This window comes from Struthio camelus, chromosome 16 (genome assembly GCF_040807025.1).
Source record: "Struthio camelus isolate bStrCam1 chromosome 16, bStrCam1.hap1, whole genome shotgun sequence".
Lineage (NCBI taxonomy): Eukaryota > Metazoa > Chordata > Aves > Struthioniformes > Struthionidae > Struthio > Struthio camelus.
In genome coordinates, this window is record NC_090957.1 from 8,927,993 (window position 1) to 8,949,510 (window position 21,518).

At 48.2% G+C, this 21,518-nt stretch overlaps 1 protein-coding gene across 3 annotated transcripts in view; it reads right to left on the reverse strand.

Annotated features, from left to right (window-relative positions):
* Positions 1–21,518, reverse strand: part of STX1A (syntaxin 1A) — a 116,247-nt gene that overhangs the window by 12,967 nt on the left and 81,762 nt on the right. For all 3 annotated transcript variants that reach the window (XR_011134946.1, XM_068910327.1, XM_068910326.1), the window contains 2 exons: positions 19,984–20,057; positions 4,936–5,044 (listed from right to left, as the gene is read on the reverse strand). Coding sequence is in view for 2 of the 3 variants with exons in the window: in XM_068910327.1 (XP_068766428.1) it covers positions 4,936–5,044; positions 19,984–20,057 (183 nt within the window). In the remaining variant the exon portion in view is untranslated. The remainder of the gene's footprint in view (positions 1–4,935; positions 5,045–19,983; positions 20,058–21,518) is intronic.

The window sequence follows — 21,518 nt, forward strand, 5'->3', positions numbered from 1 at the left end:
CTCAGCCCTGAGCTGGCAAGGACAGAACAGATGGAGAAGATGCACAGAGCCACAGGAACGTCTTTCGTGATCACAGCATGCCAGGGACACCAGAAAGTCTGGAACAGGCATAGACACGAAGCCATCGAGGAGACTTGACATCAAATTCCCCTCAAAGACACTGTGCAGGCCTTGGCCCTGCTATGCCCAGCTGGATAAGCAAACTTCCTCATCAACCTACTCCCTAGTGGGAAGGGCTTAGCCATACATGGGACAGGAGCAGCTCGCTCTGGAGTGTCCCTGAGGAAGTTTCAAGGGGAAAAGAGTGGTAACGTCAGTTTGCTGAGTTCCACGTCGTATGTTCTATAAGCAGAAAAGACTTCAGAACAGGCACCTTGGCTGCTACAAGACGTGCAGAAGTCAAATATGCCATGACTATATTCACAGCAACAGCTGAGTGATGCTCCTTCAGCTCAGGGCATCCCTCTTCCCCAGCAGTCAGGACTACATGAGTACCTAGAGCTAAGGTTGGCAGAAGACAACCTTGTATAAGACAGCTTCCCTGGAGGATGGGCTCTCCTGCTTGGATCAGATTTTCAAGCTGTCTTTAGATATGAACTTGTACATATACAGATAAAACTGCCACATCAGACTGCGCGCGCACAGAGATAACCCGTACTAGTGATCTGGTTCTCTCAGCCTTCTTCTAGATCAAATAAGTCTAGCATGGGATATAATGTCATTCAGATGGACAGATTTCAGCTCTAAAAGCTTGGCTGGCACATCACAAACTCACACCTGGATCTTTGTCTCCTGGGACCCCCTTTCTGCTTAGGCTTACTGGAGCAGACAGGGAGGGCTGCACAGGTAGACTTCCATAGTTGTGCAAAACTGTTCCCTTGACTCAGTAAGACACTTTTGAGGAGATAAATCCTACAGCGATTCCAGAGATGAAAGTGCCATGGGAAACCTAAAGGAGTCTTTTCCAGAACCTGCACCTGGGGTGCAGAGCACCCGGGCTGCTCTGCACCCCAGCCCAGCTCCCCGTACACAGCCAGTTCTCCTGCCTTCACAGGCCTAAACACTTGCGTGAGAAGCACCAAAGGCCTTTCAGATCACCCAAGGCTGCAGAGGGGGGCCTTTGGGCCAGATCCACCCTCAGACAGTCCTAGTTCAAAGGTAGTTTGTGACACATCTGCGCATCAATTAACCTGGTCTAGCATGGTGAGTCAGAGGCTGATTAACTGTCTCAATGCCTGTGGAGACAACAGATATTTTATTTTTGGATTGTCAGTCTCGCGCAAAACAAAACCGTTCATGAAAACAAGCAGCTTCTGCATGGTACCTCCACGGCATCAAAGCTGCACAGCCATCACAGAAAGCTCCTCCAAGCCTCAAATTTAATTTCTCTGAGAGTAAAACCTAATTAGTTTTAGCATATCATTTCTCATAATGGAAAAAAAGGAGGAGAAGATGAAGGAGTGTCACCTCCCATCACAAGCAGCATATGACGTCCAGACTTTGGAGAGCAGCCTCCTTTGGAGAGGAAGGCTCCTAACTGCACTGACTCCGACACAAGGATACCACTGGGGGCAGGCACGATCTAACTGGAACGGAGCTGGAGCAAGGAACAGCCAGAGGAATCTGTCCTGCTGTCATGAACCTGAGCACATGGTGCATCTTGAAACCCCTCTGTGATATCAGATATCTTGGTGCATTTTGGGATTGGAGTGAGCAAGTTGGGTGTACTGAGGGCACCTAGTAAGATTAGGACAGAAGCTCTTCTTCCTTTCTGCTGCTAGAAGTGGCATGGCGTAGGCAGGACAGGGTGAACAGGTGAAGTCTGGGGAGGACCTCTGCAGTCAGCTGCACTTCAGCAGAGAGGTATTGCTGTAGCTGTCCCCCCACCACCTCTGTACTGCACTGGGAGGAGGTGTGAGGCTGGCACACGCTGAACCACCATGTCACAAACATCAGACCTAGGAAGAGGGGCTGGAATTAGTGTCCCACTTCCTTCCAGAGTAAGAAGGAGAAGCAGTTCAGATGGAGAAGCTTGCAGGATGTTGGAGAGCCACCCTAGAAGAGCTGAAAACTCCCTGATCTCATATTCTCCAAACCTGAGTGATTGATTAGCTCCATTGTCAGAGCTCCTGCAACTTCCTATCTTTGGGTTCATCAGCTAACAGAGCTCAGGAATTTGTGCAGTTGCTACATCCCAGCAGAGCTCCATTCAAAAGAGCCTTTTCAAGACTACATAAAACAGCAGATAATGAAGATGCTGGCTGTAACACTTAGGAAACAGTACAGCTTTCTCTCCAGGAAGCACTCCTGACGAAACTCGAACGAGCTTGTTGCTTTTGACAAGCTATTTTGCCAACAGAGACTTTCTGCTTTCACAGGACAGAGAAACTAAGCTTTTGCAGAGGATCATGTACAGGCCAGTACTTTCCCAGCACAGACCCCTTCCTACTTCCTGCTACACGTGCATCTGTTCCAGATCTCCACTCCAAAGGGAAAGCAGCTCCCTCATCACTAACCTCCTCATCACTAACCACACCACCATATCTGCACCCAACAACTGCACTACAGCAAGTCTTGAACAACCTTTTTCTGACGTGCTATCAATGCTCTGTTGGGCACTGCACAATAGCCCACCCGGATGGACAAGGCAGACAAGTACTGCATAATTCAGGCAGAGGGACAAAGCCCCTTCAAAGGTTCTGATTACAAAATCAAGAGGAAAGCTTCTTTCAGAGCTTCCCTGCAGATGATTAAGGACCTGGTTAAGTCCTTTAAAATCTTCTCTCTTAAAAGGTAGGAACAGGAATACCTTAAATACCTGTTTACACTGTAAGACATCCCTGTGGCTGGACATCACCTAAAGAATCCAGTTAACAAATTAATCATAGTTAGCTGGAGCACTGACAAGCATTCATCATTCTGCTTTACATTAAATGTCAAGCTATTGTTGAGGCCCATGTCAATCAACCTTTCTATTCAGCCAGTGTGAAACAGTTTATTATTATACACCCTGGTATACACGGACTACCTTTCTTCCTAGCCTTCTACAGAAGCTAAGATGCCCCACTAACATCCAAATTCACTGGTATTTGCAACTCCTGAAGGATATTTCCATATCTGACCTTCAAAGACCCCATTTGGGCTCAAAGACCTTCTTCTACCCTATTACTCATGCTGAGTCTTGAGAGACAGGCTTTTCCCAGGAAGACAAAGCACCCACTTGTTTGTGAGAACAAAAAAAACGTGGACCACATTTCAGATTCTGACATTTTTATCACAGAAAACCTGTGACACCTCTCTGCCTATCAGATTATCTTCAAAATCTCTTTTAACATATGCTTGCTCTGAATTCTCCCTTGTCTGTTTATTCCCCTACTTAGGGTGATGTTGCAGATCCTTTTTTGCAGCTCTGCAGCAAGATGCCCTGCTGCACCTCGCAGGGGGATGTCAGGGGACAGAAAAGCTGCATGAGAAGCCAACGATAGAGACAGCACACCCGGAGATGGAGACAAGAGCTGGAGCCACAACACCAAGGAGAGTGGGTCGAAGTTCAGCAGCAAATAGCTGCACAGGCCAGATGAGGAGCTGGCAGGCCATGCACAGAGGACCATGAGACAAGGACTATGGTGGACACGAGACCGGTAGCAGCGGAGAAACAGAGGCATAGCCAGTGTACTGCACTACTGTGGCCTGGGCCACCATCAGGGAGACTCAACAGTGCCCTCGCCCAACCACAGAGACAACAGCTAACACCACAGCTCCTGAGAACCATCACTGTTGTCCTGGGTTAGGGGAGGCTGCCTGGGGCAGAGACCAGGGTCCATGCTTCTCCTGCATCAGGGAAGAGGTGCCAACAACAGTGAGTGCCCACATCTGAAGAACTGAGTTGTCTGGTTTGATATTTACTTCAGTTCACTGGAAATGAAAACCACACAGAGGAAAGCCAAGCGCTGCTACTATGTGGGCAGGGACTTATGTCACAGAAACAAACAGCGTCAGCAGTTCCCACTAGCTTGTTTGAATTCAAAATTAGCTGCAAACAAGGAAGAAGAAATTTCTTCCTTCTCTATGTAGCACTTAACCTCAGGAGAGTTTTGGTGGTTTGCTGGATGCAAGTGCAGATGCCAGTGCATGTTGCCAGCCCTGTAGGCAAAGCGATGCTTCCAGAGCCTGGAGGAAAGGAGATGCTCCCCACCACGATGCCTTGCGTGGTTCTGCCTGTCCTCACATCACTGCTGAGAGGATGGGTGAAGATGTCAGAGGTTTCCATGAGAAAGCTTACCTTGTGCAGAAACTGGCTAGACAGGGCCAAGGGACCTCAGTAAGACTCACCTGTTTGGCTTTCTTAAACAGGGTGGCTAATAAAGCAACCATTATATTGCTGAGCTGAAAACCGCCCTTACTGTCTGCAGCCTCCAAGTATTTCTGCCGAACACCTGCAGGCCACTGGCATTTGGTGGACAGCTATCCCCAAGCCATCCCACGGCAGCAAAGCACAGGAATCAAATCCAACCCTGCACCTCCCAAGCCAGATCAAAGAGGGCATGTTCCACAGCTGGTGCTGGGAAGCCATCAAGAAGCCTCCCTCAGCAGGCCACCAGCCTAAACTCAGCAGTAACCAACCAGGTCAGCAGCAGGGACTAATTGGAGGACAGGGCACTGGGAATCACCAATTCCTCAGCTCTGGCAGACAAACCAGCAGCGCCCGTTCCATTTTTGCCACCAAAAAACAAGGGAATATCACATTTGTATGTCTGCAGCATATCCCTGTCATTCCTATGTGCGCACACACAGCTGAGGTGTCCTGGGATTTTAGCTGGGGAGCGCTACGCAAATGCTGGAGCAGTTGTCCTTCCTTGAGAACTAATACAGCACTTTTACCTCTGGCTGGGCACAGCAATTTTCCTGCTGGTTTTACCACCTGGTTTTACTCACTGATCTCCAGCTGCCTTTGAATCCTCCCTTTGCAGCGCTCCCTGTAGTCGGTCTGCGTGGCATTGTACTCAGACATCACTTCCACAAACTTGCGTGACAGTGTCGAGTGCTGGAGAAGGAAGAGCAACACACAGAGGTGGGTTTATTGCCACAGAGGAAGGAGAAATTTGTCACTGTTCAGGTAGGGGAATGCACAGGCCTGACCCACACCACCTCCCTTGTCTCAGCTGCTTCTAGGGTACCCAACAATTTCTATTCCAAAGTCTTATCAGAAGAGCTCAACAATGTATGTCCAGGTGTGTGCAGACAACATTGCCCAGGTGAGTCTGGGTGTCCCTGCCTACCACACTCTCATCACCCAAGCTCAATCTGGGCTACTTCATTCAGCACCCAAAGGGCATGCAGCAGTAGTGTTGGGAGAGCGGTGGGGCAAGGCTGGCAGCCAGCTCGTTTGCATCCAGCTGCAGCTCATGCCTGCAGAGCCCAGAGCAGAGCCCAAAAACAGCAACTTGGGTCACTCCCTGCTTTGCCCAGTAATACTGCTGGGAACACGTGGGACTTGGCAAGGGTGCAGGATGGAGCCCCGGCGGTCGCACTTACAGCAGGGCGTTTACCAGTAGATGGCAGTGCTGGAGTTGCATGTGGGAGGGCCCGGGTCAAGGAAACCCATATCCAGGAGCCATCAAAAATGTATCCCTGGCTATTTTTACAGGGAGCACAAATCTGACAGTATTTCATTGGTCTGTCAAAAGAAATGCTTAATTTGCTAGTAGAGAAGCAGGCTTCGTGCTGCTGACAGGAAAAAAAAAAAAAAAAAACCACACTGACCTGGTTTTGAACTGGCACGTTCCTGCAGAGGGCAGTTAGGGGACTGGGTAGCTAGTAGGTTTGTTGTTTGTCCCCATTGCAAGGGGCCTTTTCCTGCCTGCCACTCTTCGCCACGGGTGCCAGGAGGGAGCCGGCTCCTCCAGCAGCCAGAGCAGGGAGGGCTGGGGGAAGGCAGGGCTCAGCTGGCATAGAAGGGAGACCAGGCACCAGGGTGTGCAGGCAGGGGACGCTTTGGGTGGAGTGGGAGGACAGGGGCTGTCTGCAGTAACTCTCCTCATTCTGGAAGCACAGTCCCACTTTACCTCTCTGGAACGCAAGTCTCAGACATTTCCAGTGGCCCCTCTGCAGCTCTGCCCATCCATCTATTTCAGGAATTTCTATAAGAACAAAGCCTCTATAAATAGCTCTTTATAGCTTTCCAGCCTGAGCAGATACTGGGGCTTTTTAAGTGATCTGAGCTGTGGGGTTCGCCATGAAGCCACATATCCCCCAGCACGGTGTGGGCCTGGGCAGGTACAATTCAGGCTTGCGAGCTGCTTGCCCTGAACACGGGTCCTGCAGGAACATGCTTTGAGGTCTGCATGCCCCAAAAGCTAACAGCTCACTGCAGAGCTGATAAAACAGGGCTGATGTCCACACAGAGCAGCTGGCCATTGGCTTTCTACATGCTGTGAACAGAAAACCCTCATCGTTAGGCTGCTTTCCTTTTTCACAAGAAAACACACCAGAAAAATCTTTGAATTAAACCTGACCAGACCCCAGCTGAACATACTGACCTTAGCCAAGCTCCCACTGCATGCAGAGCAGGCTCACACTCTCTGTGCAAGCAGAAGCTCACCCACATATTGGTCTGACTTGATGTCTGATCCAGTTGCCAGGCTAATAAGGGTACAGCAAACAGTCTAAAGACTGTTTTCCAGGAAAGTCAGGACAGAGCACCACACGCATCCTACAACCGAATGCTTATACCTCTCTTCAGCAATGTCTTTCCCCAACACGCCAGCAATTGAGCTTCCAGAAGAGGTACATGCTACACAAGTGCTAGGGGAAGGCAAATTCAATACTGTGTCAAGCAGGAAACATTTGTGCATTCCAACAGTCCCCCTGCAGAAGTAATAGCATATGACTGATGGGACCAGCCACATCAACATACAGTCCTGAACAGTCGCAGACTAGAGGCACCTGCATGCAAAGCAGAGGAAGCTGGGATCAGCCGATGGCATTGCAAAGCTTGGAAGAATGCTGCGTTACCCCTATCCCCTATCCTCACTTCTGAGGATTGCTCATACAGCTAAGCTCAGGAAGGAGAGAGAAGGACCAGAGAGCAACTGGAGAAATGAAGATATGGAAAAATAGTGGAGGAAGAAAGGAGAGGAGGTGATAAAAAGATGTGCAGGAAGGTTCTGAAAGAAGATAAGGAGAGAGAAACCTGGGAGCAACTGACATGATGAAGAAACACCTGACTAGCATTCCCAGCTTCCTGGGGTCAGATTTTAAAGCCTGGATGCAGGGAAGCCTCCCCATGCAGGAAAGGGGAGGATGGGTGCTGCAAAGGCAGCTTGCTGGTTCCGTGCAGCGGCCATGCTGGCAAGAGGCACTCCAACAAAGCAGGAAAATGGTGCAGGTGAATCCCCATGATTTCCTTCACTGCCTCTCTACAAAGTCAAATATGCCTCACACGCAAAGACATTCAGATGTCCCTGCTGTGAGTCAGTATGTCCTGAGTAGCTCAGCATCTATCTCCACCTCCTGAATGAGGCACTGGATATCTTAAAGATACACTTGTACTTGCCTTGTAGCTATTCTAGGAAAGCAGCAGCTCTGTAATTAAGAAGAGCCTAAGTCTCAGCTATAAACGCAATCTTGTTCCTCATCTGCTTGCACACCTCATATAAAAGCCTCTGGCAGCTTATGTTTCAGCAGGTACCCGCTGCTTGAAAGGTGCTTGACCCAAAACAGGAAGGTCAGAACAGCTCCTGATCTTCCTTAGGTCACAGTCTGAAATCTTGCAAAGATGTCATTTACAATGCAAGCAACTGTTATTCTGCCTTTTCAAAGTTATTTTCCTAAAAGAACAGTTCATTCTCATTCAGCTGGTAACTATCAACATATGTTGATTTGCAACCAAATATAGTCTCGATGTCGAACCTGACACTCCTTTTTGCTAATCAGGATACCACACCACATCTCTTCTACTTAAGAAGTTACTTAACTTAGCATTTATTTTTTTCAGATAGTTATTTTATGTTCTCACAGGCATCCCACATGTCTACAAAAGGCATTTGATTTTGAAGAAACATAGAGCTTCATAAACATTGGGTTAGAAAAAGTATTTTAAATGCTTTTACTCATTAAATAAAGTTCCCTGAAAATCCAGAGTAAATAAAAAGCACAATAAAATATACCTTGCATTTAAAAGAGACTCATTAAACACAGAAAATATGCTCCTGAATTCCCAGCTGTGTTTCTTCTATGGTATTTGAACTAGTCCAAAAGAGGTGAGTATTTCCACTGCACTGGCTAGATGAAACCAAACTCAGAAGTAATTAAGTCAAAAGCTATTCTGAATAACAGGAACCAAAAGTACTGACATTTGGAAGAACGTAAATATCAGCATTTGTTCTGTTATGAGCCGGAAATAACTTTTGATACTTATAGAAAGACTGAAAATACTGTAGAGACTTCTGGGAACATGCATTTCTGGCAACACCTCTACGCTGGAGTTGCACACCTCCCTGTCCCATCTCTGTAGCTGAGACTCCCCACCAACCCCTTTAACTTGGTGCTGCTTGTAAGCTGACCAAGGCAGGGTGCTTCATTGAAACTATTAATGTGACACAAGGACAAACACGGTGGGTTTAATGCAATTAATTCAGAATGAGAAAACAGATTTTTCTCCATGCAGAAACTAGCCAGGTCGACAGCCTGCACATTGAGGTTGTTGGCTGGGGGCTTGCTGAGCTTGGGACAGCTGCTGAGCTGGCACCAAGGATGGATTTGGGCTCCCATGGGAGAGGCCCGCACTATCAGCACCCTGGGAACTCCAGCCGGAGGACTAGTCCTACCTAATCTGCCAGTGCAGCTGCTTACACAAGTCTCTTCAGCCTATTTTGCTAACATAGCCCAGCCAGTTTAGGCAGCCAAACAGCAGGTCATTGCTGCCCCAGCAACAGATAGGAGTTAAGATAAAAAACTGTTCCTATGAAGGCTCAAGCAGATTTTATGAAACTTTCCTGGCTGGAGGAGGTGACAACAGGAAAGTCAGAAAAAAAGTTTCTCCATAATCTAAACGCCCAGTTACTCCTAATTTACAGCAGTTGAAAACAGTAGAGAATCAGTTCCGCGTTTCTCCTTTTACTCAGTGATTAGCTCACAGGAAAGTCTAGATAAACTAGCAAAGCCATTGCTGAAGAAATATCTATGCCCATCTTCACATGCATTGTGCTTAAGGTAACATACATACCTAAATCAGCTTGTCAGTTCAACCTATCCCAACTCCCACACGCGCATGCGCTTGCAGATGAAGGTTAGTTTCATTTAGGTTTCACAGATCAGAGTATCAAAACGTATGCTAGGAAAAGAGTTTAGAAACAGTTTTGACACCTTTAGGAGTTTAGCCACTCACTGCAAGTTTTCCTCACAGACTGGGGTCTTAAAATTAGTTTCAATTTGGTCAATATTAGTTTCTCTTGCTCCAGTTAGAATAACCAAGTTGAGATTAAGCCTGAGCTTACTCATGAATCTGAGCAACTCCACAGCTGACTCAGTGCCTCCAGACTCCTGGCCATGCCACTCTGCACTCAGTGCTACCGAACCAGTGTGCACCCTGCAAGCAGTGCTTTTCTACTTTCCGGCACCCATGGAGGTCCCTGGATGTTGGGCAGGGTCAGGGACATTTTAGTAAGTTCAGGTAATTGCTGTGCCAGTATTTCTATGCAGGCTGCGCAAGGAGTTGCAGCACCAGAGATGTACTAAAGACACACAGGAGCTAAAACACAAAAAGTAAGGTGGAAACAGAGACAGGCTCCCAGAAGGGATGTAGAAACATGACCCTCGTGTGCAGGAAGGGAGCTAGGAAAGCTCAGCCTCAGTCAGAACTGTATGAGGGATGTGCCTGGCAACAAGATGGGCCGTTGTAGGTATTTCAGCAGTCAAAGGAAGGCTAAGGAAACTGTGGACTCACTGCTCAATGGGGCTGGAGACCTAGTGATCGAGCTAAAAATGCTCGAAAATGCTAAGGTACTTAGTTTCTTCTTTTGCCTCAGTTTTCATCATATAAGGTGTGCCCTTGGGCCACCTAGTCCCCTGAGCCTCCTAGTAGACTACAGTGGCATGAAACACTACCTATGGGAGAGGGAGACAGACTTTGAGAACACTTAAGACAGCTGGACATACACGGGGTCCATGTGACCAGCTGGGAGTCATCTGAGCATGCTGATGGAGCTGGCCAATGTCACTGTAAAAGCACTTTCTGTTATCTTCAAAAAGTCATGGTGATCAGGGATGATTCCTGAAGACTGGCAAAAGGTAAATCTCCCATCAGTCTTCTAGGAGGAGGATCTGGAGAACTACAGGCCAACAATCCTCGCCTCAGTCCCTGGGAAAGTTATGGATCAAAACCTCCTGGAAGGACAAGAAAGTGGTTGGGGACAACCAGCATGCATTTACCAGGGGAAACTGTGCTCGACCAACCTGATTGCCTTCTACAATGAGATGGCTGGCTGCGCAGATGACAGGAAAGCAGTGAACGTTGTATACACTGAGTTTAAGGCCTTTGACACAGAATCCCATGTTATCCTATATAGAGACATAGGCTGCATAAGGTGAGTAGAAAATTGGTTGACTGTCAGGCTCAAAGGGTTGTGATCAGTGGTAAAAGACCCAGCTGATGGCCAGTGCCTAACAGTATCCCCTTAGGGATTGATGCTGAGGATGATGCTGTTTAACATCTTCATCAGCAGCCTGAGATGATGGGGTGAAATGCACTTTCAGCAAGGTTGCAGATGACAAAACTAAGGAGAGTACTGAAACGCAGGGCCTGTACTCAGATGGACCTTAAAAGGCTGGAGAGGTTGGCTGAGAGGAACCCCACAAAGTTCAAAGTCACACGCAGCATCCTGTATCTGGGAAAGGATGCATGCACTCAGCCAGGCTGGGGGCCAGCTGGTTAAAAAGTAGTTTTATGGAAGGCCCAGGAGTCCTGTTGGACAAAAAGCTGCTTAGGAGCCCTTGCCACAAAGCAGGCAAGCTACATCCTGGACCACGTTAGCAAGAGTGCAGCCAGCAGGGTGAGGAGAGGGATTATTCACTTCCACTTGGGACTTGTGAGACCACATCTAAAGCGCTGTGTCCTGTTCGGGGCTCCCTAAAATAAGACAAATATAAACACACTGGAATCAAACCTGTTGAGGCCACCAAGATGGTCAGGGTTGGAGCACAGGACAAACGAGGACAGACTGAAAGAAATGGGGTTTGGTCATCTGAAGGAGAGAAGGCTCAGGGGAAATCTTATTGCTTCCTACAACCACCTAGTGAAAGGATGTAGAGAAGATGGAGCCACACTCTTCTTGGAGGTGCACAAGGACAGGATAAGAGGTGACGGACACAAGCTGGGACATGGAAAATTCCAATTAGCTATTAGGGGGAAAAATTTCCTCATAAGGGTAGTCAAACACTGAACCAGGGGCCAAGAGAGGTCGTGGGATCTTCATCCTTAGGGATATTCAAAATGCAGCTGCACAAGGTCCTGAGCAACCTGATCTGGTTGGTATTGCTGTGCGTGCGGTGGCTGGACCAGAGCCCTCCTGAGATCTGCCCCCAACTGATGTTATTCTATGATTCCACAATAAGGAATAAACCCAGGTACGAGACTTATAGTCAGGCCATTGGCTTGTCTCTGCGTGGACAGGAAGCCAAGAGGGACACCTGCACTCACCCGCAGCTAGTGCCAGCTGGAACAGCTCCAACGCACCTCACAGGGCAATGCAATGTGCACCAGCTGATGCGTCCCATGACACCAATTTGAAACGGCGCCAGCAGCGCACTGGGTATCAGGGGGCAACACCAGTGTAAGCAAGGGCCCGGGATGTTTTTGCACTAACAATATATTGCAGCCAGAGTGCTACAAATACAAACCAAAAGTAGAGAAGATGATGGAGCTACCCTGTAGGAATGGTGGGATCCGCAGCATCCCAGACTCAGCACAGATACAGATGCCTCTTGAGTCGGAGACAAGTTACTACCTTAATGTAACCTCGTCCCACACTGTTCCTTGGGTTAAGGTTACAACAGCTGGCTCTGTACAGATCACCTATCAGGCGCTCACAGCCTGGGAGTGCTGTTTGCCAGGCCTGTGAGAGCTGTCACGTCCACTTACCCACCATATGCAGTGACAAACAAAGCCAGGAAGGTAACCTTGGGACTCTGCCATTTTGTGCCCAGCTCTACTTCCCAGCCTCCATCCCATCCTGTGCACGAGGGTATGCACACCGAGGACCATGTACACCTCCATACATGAGGTCTCAGCACTGTGTGTGTCCGTCTGTCTGAGGTGACAAACGGCTGCAGGAGCCCACAGTCTGAGACAGCCCTGATCAGAAGCCAAAGCCCAGAAACAGAGCAATGAGTTACGTCACCCACTTCATCCTCCCGACACAGGGGCTCTGACCTGCAACCTGGAGCAACTCCTCTCCCCTGATTACTCGGACAGTCTGGAGAAACGCTAAGAATTGCCTAAATTCAGACAGCACAAGAAATCTTTCACCTCCTTGCCTAGGTGGTCCATGTTGGGGTAGAGTCCTGTGCTCTCACATGTGCCAGATCAACATCTGAACTGCAGGGCTTCAACACAGGGCAAATATAAACCCTCCTCAAATTCAGGTGGACTCCATGGCGCCTATCTGTGGCCACCTCTAGTCTCCTTGGATGCAGACACTGCAAAGGTAACGTCATCGCCTAGAAACACAACACAATGTAGCACACCACAGTCAAGGCTGGCGGATGCCAAGAATGGCTGCCTTCAGACTCCCACCAGGTCACCGCCAGTCTTCAGTGGGGAGGCAGTGTCATCATGCTGAGGGCACTGAGATTTGAGACGTAAAAGAAATTCAAATTTCCATGGTTCCTACTAGGGAATGGAGGGAGAAGGAAGCTAAGAGCTCCCAGCTCTGCTGATACACCTTTGCTAAAAAACATCTCCTATGAGCTTAGCTTGAGACTTGACTGGTCCCTTGAGTGGTCCCTGTGGCTGTGTATGCCAGCGGCAGCCAGGAGATCCAAGCACCTAAGCACCTCTCTTGTTCCTACAAGCTATTCAGATAAGCTTGCATCCCAACTCCCCAGCCTCCATCCTCTTGTTACCACCACCCAGCTCCTGTAATTGAAGTAGCAAATACTTTGTGAAGTGCACTGTCTTTCACATGGGCACAATATGGAGAAGAAATATTTGTGGTGGTCTCACAGCAGTACTGTGAGCACACAGCAGCAATGGTGTCTTTCGAGTGGTAAAAGGCGGAGTTGGTTCTGGAAAGACATCTGCTGGTTCCCACACACCCCCTCCCCAGCTACAGCAGAGCTGTACCTGTGCTAAGACCCCTTCCAGGGTCAGGGGAGAAGAGCTGGTATGGCAGAATGATTTGCTATTGTCCTGCTTTGCTATGTCCTGCTGCACTATGCTCCGCTATTGGTTTTGCTACGTCCTGCTAAAAACACGTCCCAGCAAGTGCCAGCCTCACTTGCTCCAGAGACATCTCTCAAGCCTTTCTCTTAAATCAGCTTTGCAGCTCTGTGCAGCTCTGTTTTCCGACACTGACTCAGACTCAGCCACAAAAGCCTCTCACGGTGTTTTGCAGGACCTGGATGACGTGCTAAGCTCCGTTCCGGAAGCTGTCTCTGCAGAGGTGATCAGTTATCGTCAGCATTGTATTGATTGGATAATGACTGCGGTATGGGAGATCAAGCTACCAAAGCAGCTTCACATGCTGAAACGGGGATAAACCACAAAAAACAAAACTCCTCTGGCCTCCCTGCAAAGTGCTTCCAAAGACTCAGATTTTATGGAGCTACATTCCTGGATAAACCCTTCACCAGAGCAACAGGAGAGGGACCTGGATTCCCACCCATTAGCACCAAAGAGCAATGCTGGGAGTGGCAGCTTGCGTTATCAGTTTAATTGTTCACAGAACTGAGATCTTCACTGCAGAACAAGGCATTATTTCTCTGCAGCAAGACGACTTGTTTACATTAACATCTGCCAGTAAGGTCTAGAGGAGACAGAGCACTGGAAATTGCTCTGAAACAAAAGAGGAGCAAGTTCTACAGTAAGCACTACCAGAACAACGATTTCATTTTGCTGTTTCACTCAAGGATAACCAGTAGACTGGCCAACCCACGGTAAAAAACACACAGCAACAGTGCATGGTGAGGCAGTAGAGACCAAATTTCAGCACAGAAACCTGATTTAAGAAGCCGTGATAACCTGAGAGACCCATGAAAGGCTATTAGCCCTGCACCAACTATGTAAACATCCCATGAACACTTTGGGCCCAGATGGGCATGCTCTAAACACTAACCCCTCACAACACAGCCTTTTCGCTTGCAGGAGCTGCTGCAGTGTGATTCCCTCTAGGCTAATGCCTCAAGTTTTGCTGCGGTCATGCTGCACAAGCCAACTGCGGCTACACAAATGCCCTGCCGACCATGAGGTCTCACCACCATCCCCAATGGTTGGGGATGCCCAAGCCAAACTCTTCGCTGCTGGTCAGGAAAGACACAACATGGACAGAACCAAGGTTCCCACTATACCTGCAGGTCCCTGCAACATGGCTTCTAGGTTCCCATGCCCAAGCCATGTTCCAGCCTGTAGCATGGACATGAAGGAAAGAAGCTCAGCACCAGCATGCTGCAACTAGCCTAGAAAAGCTCAGTGCGAGATTGTACAAAATGGGAAGGCGCTTTATTAAACAAAACTGGTTTCACTCACATTCATTCTCCTAGATTCCCTCACTTGTTCTCTCATGTCCCAAACTCACAATTACTATGATGCGTGCAGCCAGCAGTGCTTGTGTGCGACATGGAAGACGCGGGATGCTGGCTACCAAGTCTTCATTGCAATTCGTGCATTCTTCATGACTGGTGGCCACAAAATGGGTTTTGGATGCGCCTCTGGCAGTCTTTAGGAGCTGACAGTGATGGTGATCTTTTGCTTCTTCACCCTGTCCTGCTTCAGGGTCGTTAGGTAGCATTGTCGATTTACCATTACAGAATTATTTAAATTGCATAGGACCTTCAGAGGTCCTCTCCTTTCCTCTTCTGAAGCAAGCTGTCTAATGTTTTTCCATCCCAAGGGTCCTTAAAAGCTATGTGTATCCATGCTGGCACCTTGATGACCTTCCAGTTTAGATGCCACCAACCCATGCCAGGCTTTTATCTCTTCTTCTGCCATTCCTTCTAGTGCTTCCACATGTATGCTTTCATTCATATTGTCTTAATCTTTCTATTACCTGTCTCTACATGAAAGCTACGTGCAGTGCAGTAGGGCAAACCCAGACTGAGCGGGGGTTCTGAAAGCCAGCAGGGTCTGGCAGTGGCGCAGAAGGGCTGGCCGCTGGCCTGTTGGATTCTGCTCCATGTGGGAGGGACATGGCTCATTTCCTGGGCAGCAGTTCCCAGATTCACAGCTTCTGCAGGACTGGAGAGGTGCAAAACCATTCCTGTTTTCATGAAGCATCAATGCAAATTATCTAATGACACTACAATCAATCAGCTGCCTGCTAATTACTGAAATATTCCCTGCTATGGGAGGGCAGGGCACACCAGGAAGCAACAGCCCTTTGCATCTTTCTTAAATCCCGAGCCTTCGAGCACAGAGTTATCAGACTAATTCACCCAGATTCTAGTGCAAAGCAGCACACAGGAGTAAAACACTGCATGCAGGCTTCCTGCAGGGGAGGTAAGGAGTTTACACTGAACAGAGAGGATGAAGAAGTGCTTGTGACACTTCCCGAGGCATAAACATTTAAACAAGACCTCTGTGGCAAGGACCAAGCACATGAACACTCCAGAGAACAAAGTCAAAACCGAGAACTCTGTGTGGGAAATCAGGAGCAATGGGAACTGCAGGCTTAGCAGGCATCCTGGGACACACAAGTCCTATTCCCACCCACACCGAGATTACTACCACAGCATGACACGAACTGGTTTGCAGGGTTCAGGATAGAGGTGAAGTTTTCAGCCTCTACATGAGAAAGGCAGTTTGGAAAATACTCTAGGCGACGACAGCTACAACTCTTTAGAAAGAGAAGAGCAATGAAAACAGACAACAGGTTAGGTACCTTTGCAGGGAACAAGGTTAAAATCAGACCCCATGCTGGTCAGCAGCAGTATCTAACAGTCAGTCAGGGCTTCAGGCGCATAACTGTCAGAAGGCCTGATCCTACCACCAAATACAGCAGGGAAAAAGTCATCCGTCTTCAGTGTGGATCTGCTGGAGCATCACCCAGCTACCCCCAGAGATAGCAGGTACCCCAGTATGAGAAGAAGGGATTACGCTCTGTGCTTGAGAATGCCCCTGCGGGCATGCTACCCACTGTGCAAACGGCCATTGGCCTATGCCCTGGGGCTACAGTATAAGGCTAACAAAGAGCAGATGCAACACCTCTGGCCTCTTCTAAAAAGGCCCAGTGTTGCCTGCTAGGAGGGCAGATGGAGCTCTCAGCCAGCCTGAAGTCAAGGTGCGCTTTAGGCTGCCTGCAGGGAAGGTGAGTACAAGCTGCCAAAGTGGGGGGAGGTGGCAGGGGGCGCTCAGCACAGGCACCGGGAACCACTGCAGCTGCAGACTAGTCTTGTAAAGCAACTGCAGGTGGAAGCATCCGGCACCACACACACAACCCTGCTTGATCCACACTCATCACCCCTCATAGGCAGATCAGCAAAGCTGGATACTAGCAGCCCCATGCTATTAACATCTCCTCAATGTGAACTCCCTATGAGCTAGTCAGGAAGCCCCATCCCTCAAGGGCTCAGTCCCTGCCCCTTCACTTAGAAATGGAGAAATCCACTCCCAAACAGGAGGATCTGCTGTTCCAGCTACCTCTGCAAAGCAGTAACAGTCCAGCAAAAAAAGACTTAGATCTTTTGGATAAAACAGCACATCACCAACATGTCTTTCTTCACAAGTCATCTTAGAAAGCTTTTACATGTTTATCAGGAAGCAAGTGGGGTTAAGCAGAGGAATGATTTACCTTCCCAGCGCTTACATGGTTCATTCCTCTGTAAATGTTAGAGTAGAGTTTGCTTGTCATTCTCCAGGTAAGATAGGGAGCTCCTCCGTAGGGAATGACACACAGACAATGGGGAAGCACTCCTCAAATCGTTCAGGTAATCAAGTCTTTAAGACCATGTCACATTTTCCCAAAGCACAAGCCATTTAGGAACCCAAGCAGTGGTTTCAGAAGCAGTTGAGGACTGTGAGTAACCATACTTTATGAGACCTCTGCACGTCAGTGGTCAATCACTTCTGAATTACTCGGAGACCTGCTAAAATGCCTCAGGCCGTACAAGCGGTGCGTGAGGCTCAGTCATCTTTCCACTGCTCCCCCAGCTCACCCTTGTGTCCTTTCCCCTGGTCATTGACTCCCAGGCTCTTCCAGGTGCTCTGCGCTATTTTCCCCAACCATGCCTGCCTGCTGCTTGCCTGGAGAAACTTTTCTTTTGACACTTTCTGCCAAGCTGTCAGCCTTGCCAATGACTCTTTTGACTGCGCTCTCCCTGTTGCCGTTTTCGAAGTCTTTCAACTAGCATCCACTGCAGACTTCACTGACATGTTTGTGACCTGCCCTCATTTTCCAGCTGCCGTCAGGCCAGGACATGAAGGGTGCCCAGCAGGGTCTCCTGCAGTGATGCAGGCAGCCTTCCCAGCCCCAGGCCTTTTTGCCCTCACCACAGGCTGTACCAAGACATCTAAATTGAACACATCTCTTTCATCAAATAAAGGACTTGACAAAGAACGAGCTGTAATAAAGGAAGCATTAGAAAAACAGCTAGATTAAGCGGCAAGAAGTCACCAGGACAACAGAACAGTTCCCACAATTTCCCAAGGAATTCAAGAACACAAAGTCTGGGTTGCTTATAAAAATATCTACCTTCCCACTGCAATCAGTTGTTCCTGTGAAAAGCCTCTCTACAAGACAGTTCGACACTCTTTCATTGAATATTTCTAAGCTATTTCTTGATTTGGAAGGGGGATAGTTACTTGATTTGGGAGGGGGATAATTCTGGTCAGAAGGGACCTTGGGAGGTCATCAAGTCCAACTTCCTGCTCGAAGCAGGGTCAGCTTCCAAATACAGTCTTGTTGTTTGCCTCCCCTGGTCACATAGTTTTCCGCTGACTTTACCGAGGACGTATTTTCATTTTCCAAAGCATCCGTCCTTGAAGCAACGATCCTTGACTGTCTCACTGTGTTCTCCTGCTTTGGACAACAACCCTCTAGCAACCAGTCTGTGGCATGCTGTTGCAGACCATTGCTGAACGTAAGAGTTCCTCTCTTCTGGCCTCAGAGACTGTCACGCTGATCCCACAGCTTTCCCTTTTCCCCTTGCCAACCTGAAGTTCACCATGGTCACCGCCATTACTGTTATTTCTTGGGTACCATTTAAGCCATATATCCTTTTTCCTTGTATCCTTCAACACTCGCTCATTCAAAAATGATTCACATCAGCCTCGCGCTTTCTCAGTGCGGCCAGCTCCCAGCACCGTGCTTACTGCAGTAAAGGACCGGAGATGTACTGAAGATACAGCATGACCTGGCACTACCAAAGGCCCCAGTTTAAAAAAAAGAGTAAGAAAGATCAATCAAAAGCTTCTTCACTCAGATCAACCAATACTCAAACTAGTTGCTTTATCAACCACTTACCAGCCACTGTTCCTTGTTTTACTGGATCGTTGTACTCTGCTGACCTCGTCTGCATGACACATTTAAGTCTGAGCCCATTCCAGGGCTCCAGTTGGGCTCTCGGTCAAAAACTTATATAACAAAGAGCTCCTGCAGTGGAGGAAACATCTCATGGAGTTCCTACGAGCGCAAGGACTGTATTCCATCTCTATCTGTAGTAGAACCCATTGCTCCATGTGTTTCCAGTGTGTGCTATTGAACTTACAGACAAGCTTCATCTACCTCAACCTCCATCTCTTCTACGGCCAACACGGCCCATCTCCCCCTTGGTTATAGACAGAAGGCAGAGCAGCACACCCATTTATCAAAACTCAGCATAAAACACCAGCCTTAGCGCTTACCCAGGTAGAGGAAGGGAAAATGCACCCCTTCATACAAAAGTCTCATTAACAAAATTTAATTCAGCATGCAAATCTCATATAACATTCAGTTCTTACATCAACTTTGTCTCATTCTCCTGAAAAAGCTTTGGTAATAAAACAAGTCTCTCTCTCTACCTCTAAATCCATGGGATAATCCCATAAAAAAAAAAAAAAAAATCAAAAGAAGGTGTAATCAGTGGTTTCACTGGAGGAAGAAGAGGAGGAAGAATTGCTTCACTGCTAACATTTCTAACAGGCTAACGTTTCCCAGTCTGCAAGGCCAAATTGATGCCTGATGGCAGAGCCCCAGCAAGGAAAAGGATTTCCAACAGACTACAGGTCTGCACAGTACAGTCTGAAAGATTATCCATCTTCTGAGATTAAGTGACATTTTAAGCAAGATACTCAGCTGCATCAGTAAGCCTTGGTCTCATTTATAAACTAGTAAAGCATCTTTCTGGGCACTTCGGAAACACAGAGAGACTTTACGTTTTAGAACACATTGCAGAAGAAAACTCTCCCTACAGAGCTTACATTTCACAAGGTATTTTTTGCTCCAGTCAAAATCTCTTTTAGTCAGATGCTTAACGTGGATGTGCAGAAACCTGCATTTATCCAAGCAGACGCCTTGATGTGCACACACATGGGATAAATTTGATCCACATTGCCCTCTTTTCCATGATCCGCCTGGTGCCCACACTCACATCACAAGTCCTTCAGGTGGCCAGCTCTTTTGCTGACCCATCGGAAACACGCTGCATTACTTTGTCCAGTATCTGCAAATCAGAACTTGAGCACTTTAAAGCAAAGCACAGCCTTCCTTTCCTATCAAAATTCCTCAATTGCCAAAGCTTGCCTCCTGCCTCTCCCCTCCTTCCATTCCCAGTGCCACCTGGACAGAGACTCACCTGAGTTTTCCTTATCCTCAGGTCAGCAGATGACCTATTCAGTCCTTCCTCTTGTTCAATACTCTGTTCAATACCTGGTTGGGGTAGAAGGATATGGATTATTGCAGGCAGTGTAGAGAAGAAAAAGATTGCTTGGCCGAGTGATTTTAAAAGACTGAAACTTGTGAACCAAGGAGCATTTGGCACTGAACTGAGTCCCCAGTTCTGTAGTCTGGCCTGTGTTTTAGCCCAGACTAACAGCAAAGCATTACTTCATTAATGCAAAGCCACCCACTCCATTTTTAACCTGCCTCCTCTGCTTTTAACAGGCAGGTAATTAATTATTCAGACATGAGGAGTCTATAACTCTCTCTCTGGAGGAATGTCAGGGGACTAAAATGAAGTTGTACCTCCAGGATAGCACCATCTGCACCCTGGAGATATAATTTTCACATGCTCACAGACTGGTGTATGTCTGTCTTCACCACCAACTCCCACAGCTTTTTGCCCAGCTAAGAGATTGAGGTGAGCAGTGCTCCCCAGAGGCTTCTGCCCACATAGGCCAAGGTGCAAAGCAGTTGTTAATAAACATGTGGTGAGGTCGGGCATTAATCCTTCCGCAGGTACTCTTATTTGCATTACAGCAGTGCCTGGCCACAGCTTGAGACTCAGCGTTGTCTAGGGCAGCACCAGTCATTTCCAGGTTGGGAAGTGAGAGCTTCAAGCAGAACTGATGTAACGCTCAGATCTGACCTCTGCACTTTCCAGTATTCAAACAAAACGGAGCACAGTGTTATTCTCTCCATGCAGAGGAAACAGAGCTAAAGCGTCTCTCCAAAATACTAAAGCTCAAGACTTCTCTAAGGACTGTAAAAACAGTAGGTTCGTCAGCTGCGTAGCCCCGCAGAGGGAAGACCCATTAGCCTCAACGCACAGGCTGAAGAGACTGCGCTATTCGTTCCAGCTGAAAAATTCTCTGCAGCAAAGCAGAGATTTGCTTTTTTAATTATGCCTGGTAGTGCAACTAAGTGAGATTAATTCCTCACTTGCCCAAAGACCACACATCACAGCATGGACAGGAGTGCTGCCTCAGTCACTGTCACACCAGGGTTCCGACAGGGAGATGGAACAGCTTCACAGGGCAGGGAGGTCTGGCACAGGAACGAGGCAATGCAGGTCTTGCTGCTCACTGCCAGATCAAGGCATGCTAATTCAGAAGCTCCTATGCTGCAAACTGGGCTCTAAGACCCAAGCTCCCTTTTCCCTGGCTCTGCTGGGCAGCGGCTCAGCCCCTCGCCAGAAGCCAAGCCAAGAAATCCTCCAGCGGAGGCGCGAGCCTCCACATAAGCTGGCCTGAGCTGGAGATGTTCTGTCAATTAGGCTAAACTGCCTGATTCCTGATGCAGCTAACCCTGCAGCTCCCCTGCTTGGCTGTCCCTAGGCAACTTTTGCACCAGAGCCTGCCCCACACACCCAGCGCTGGGTGCAGCTTTCTTCCTCAAGTCACAGAAGGCAGACGAAGGCTTCCTTCTACCCTGGAGCTGCCAACCAACTCC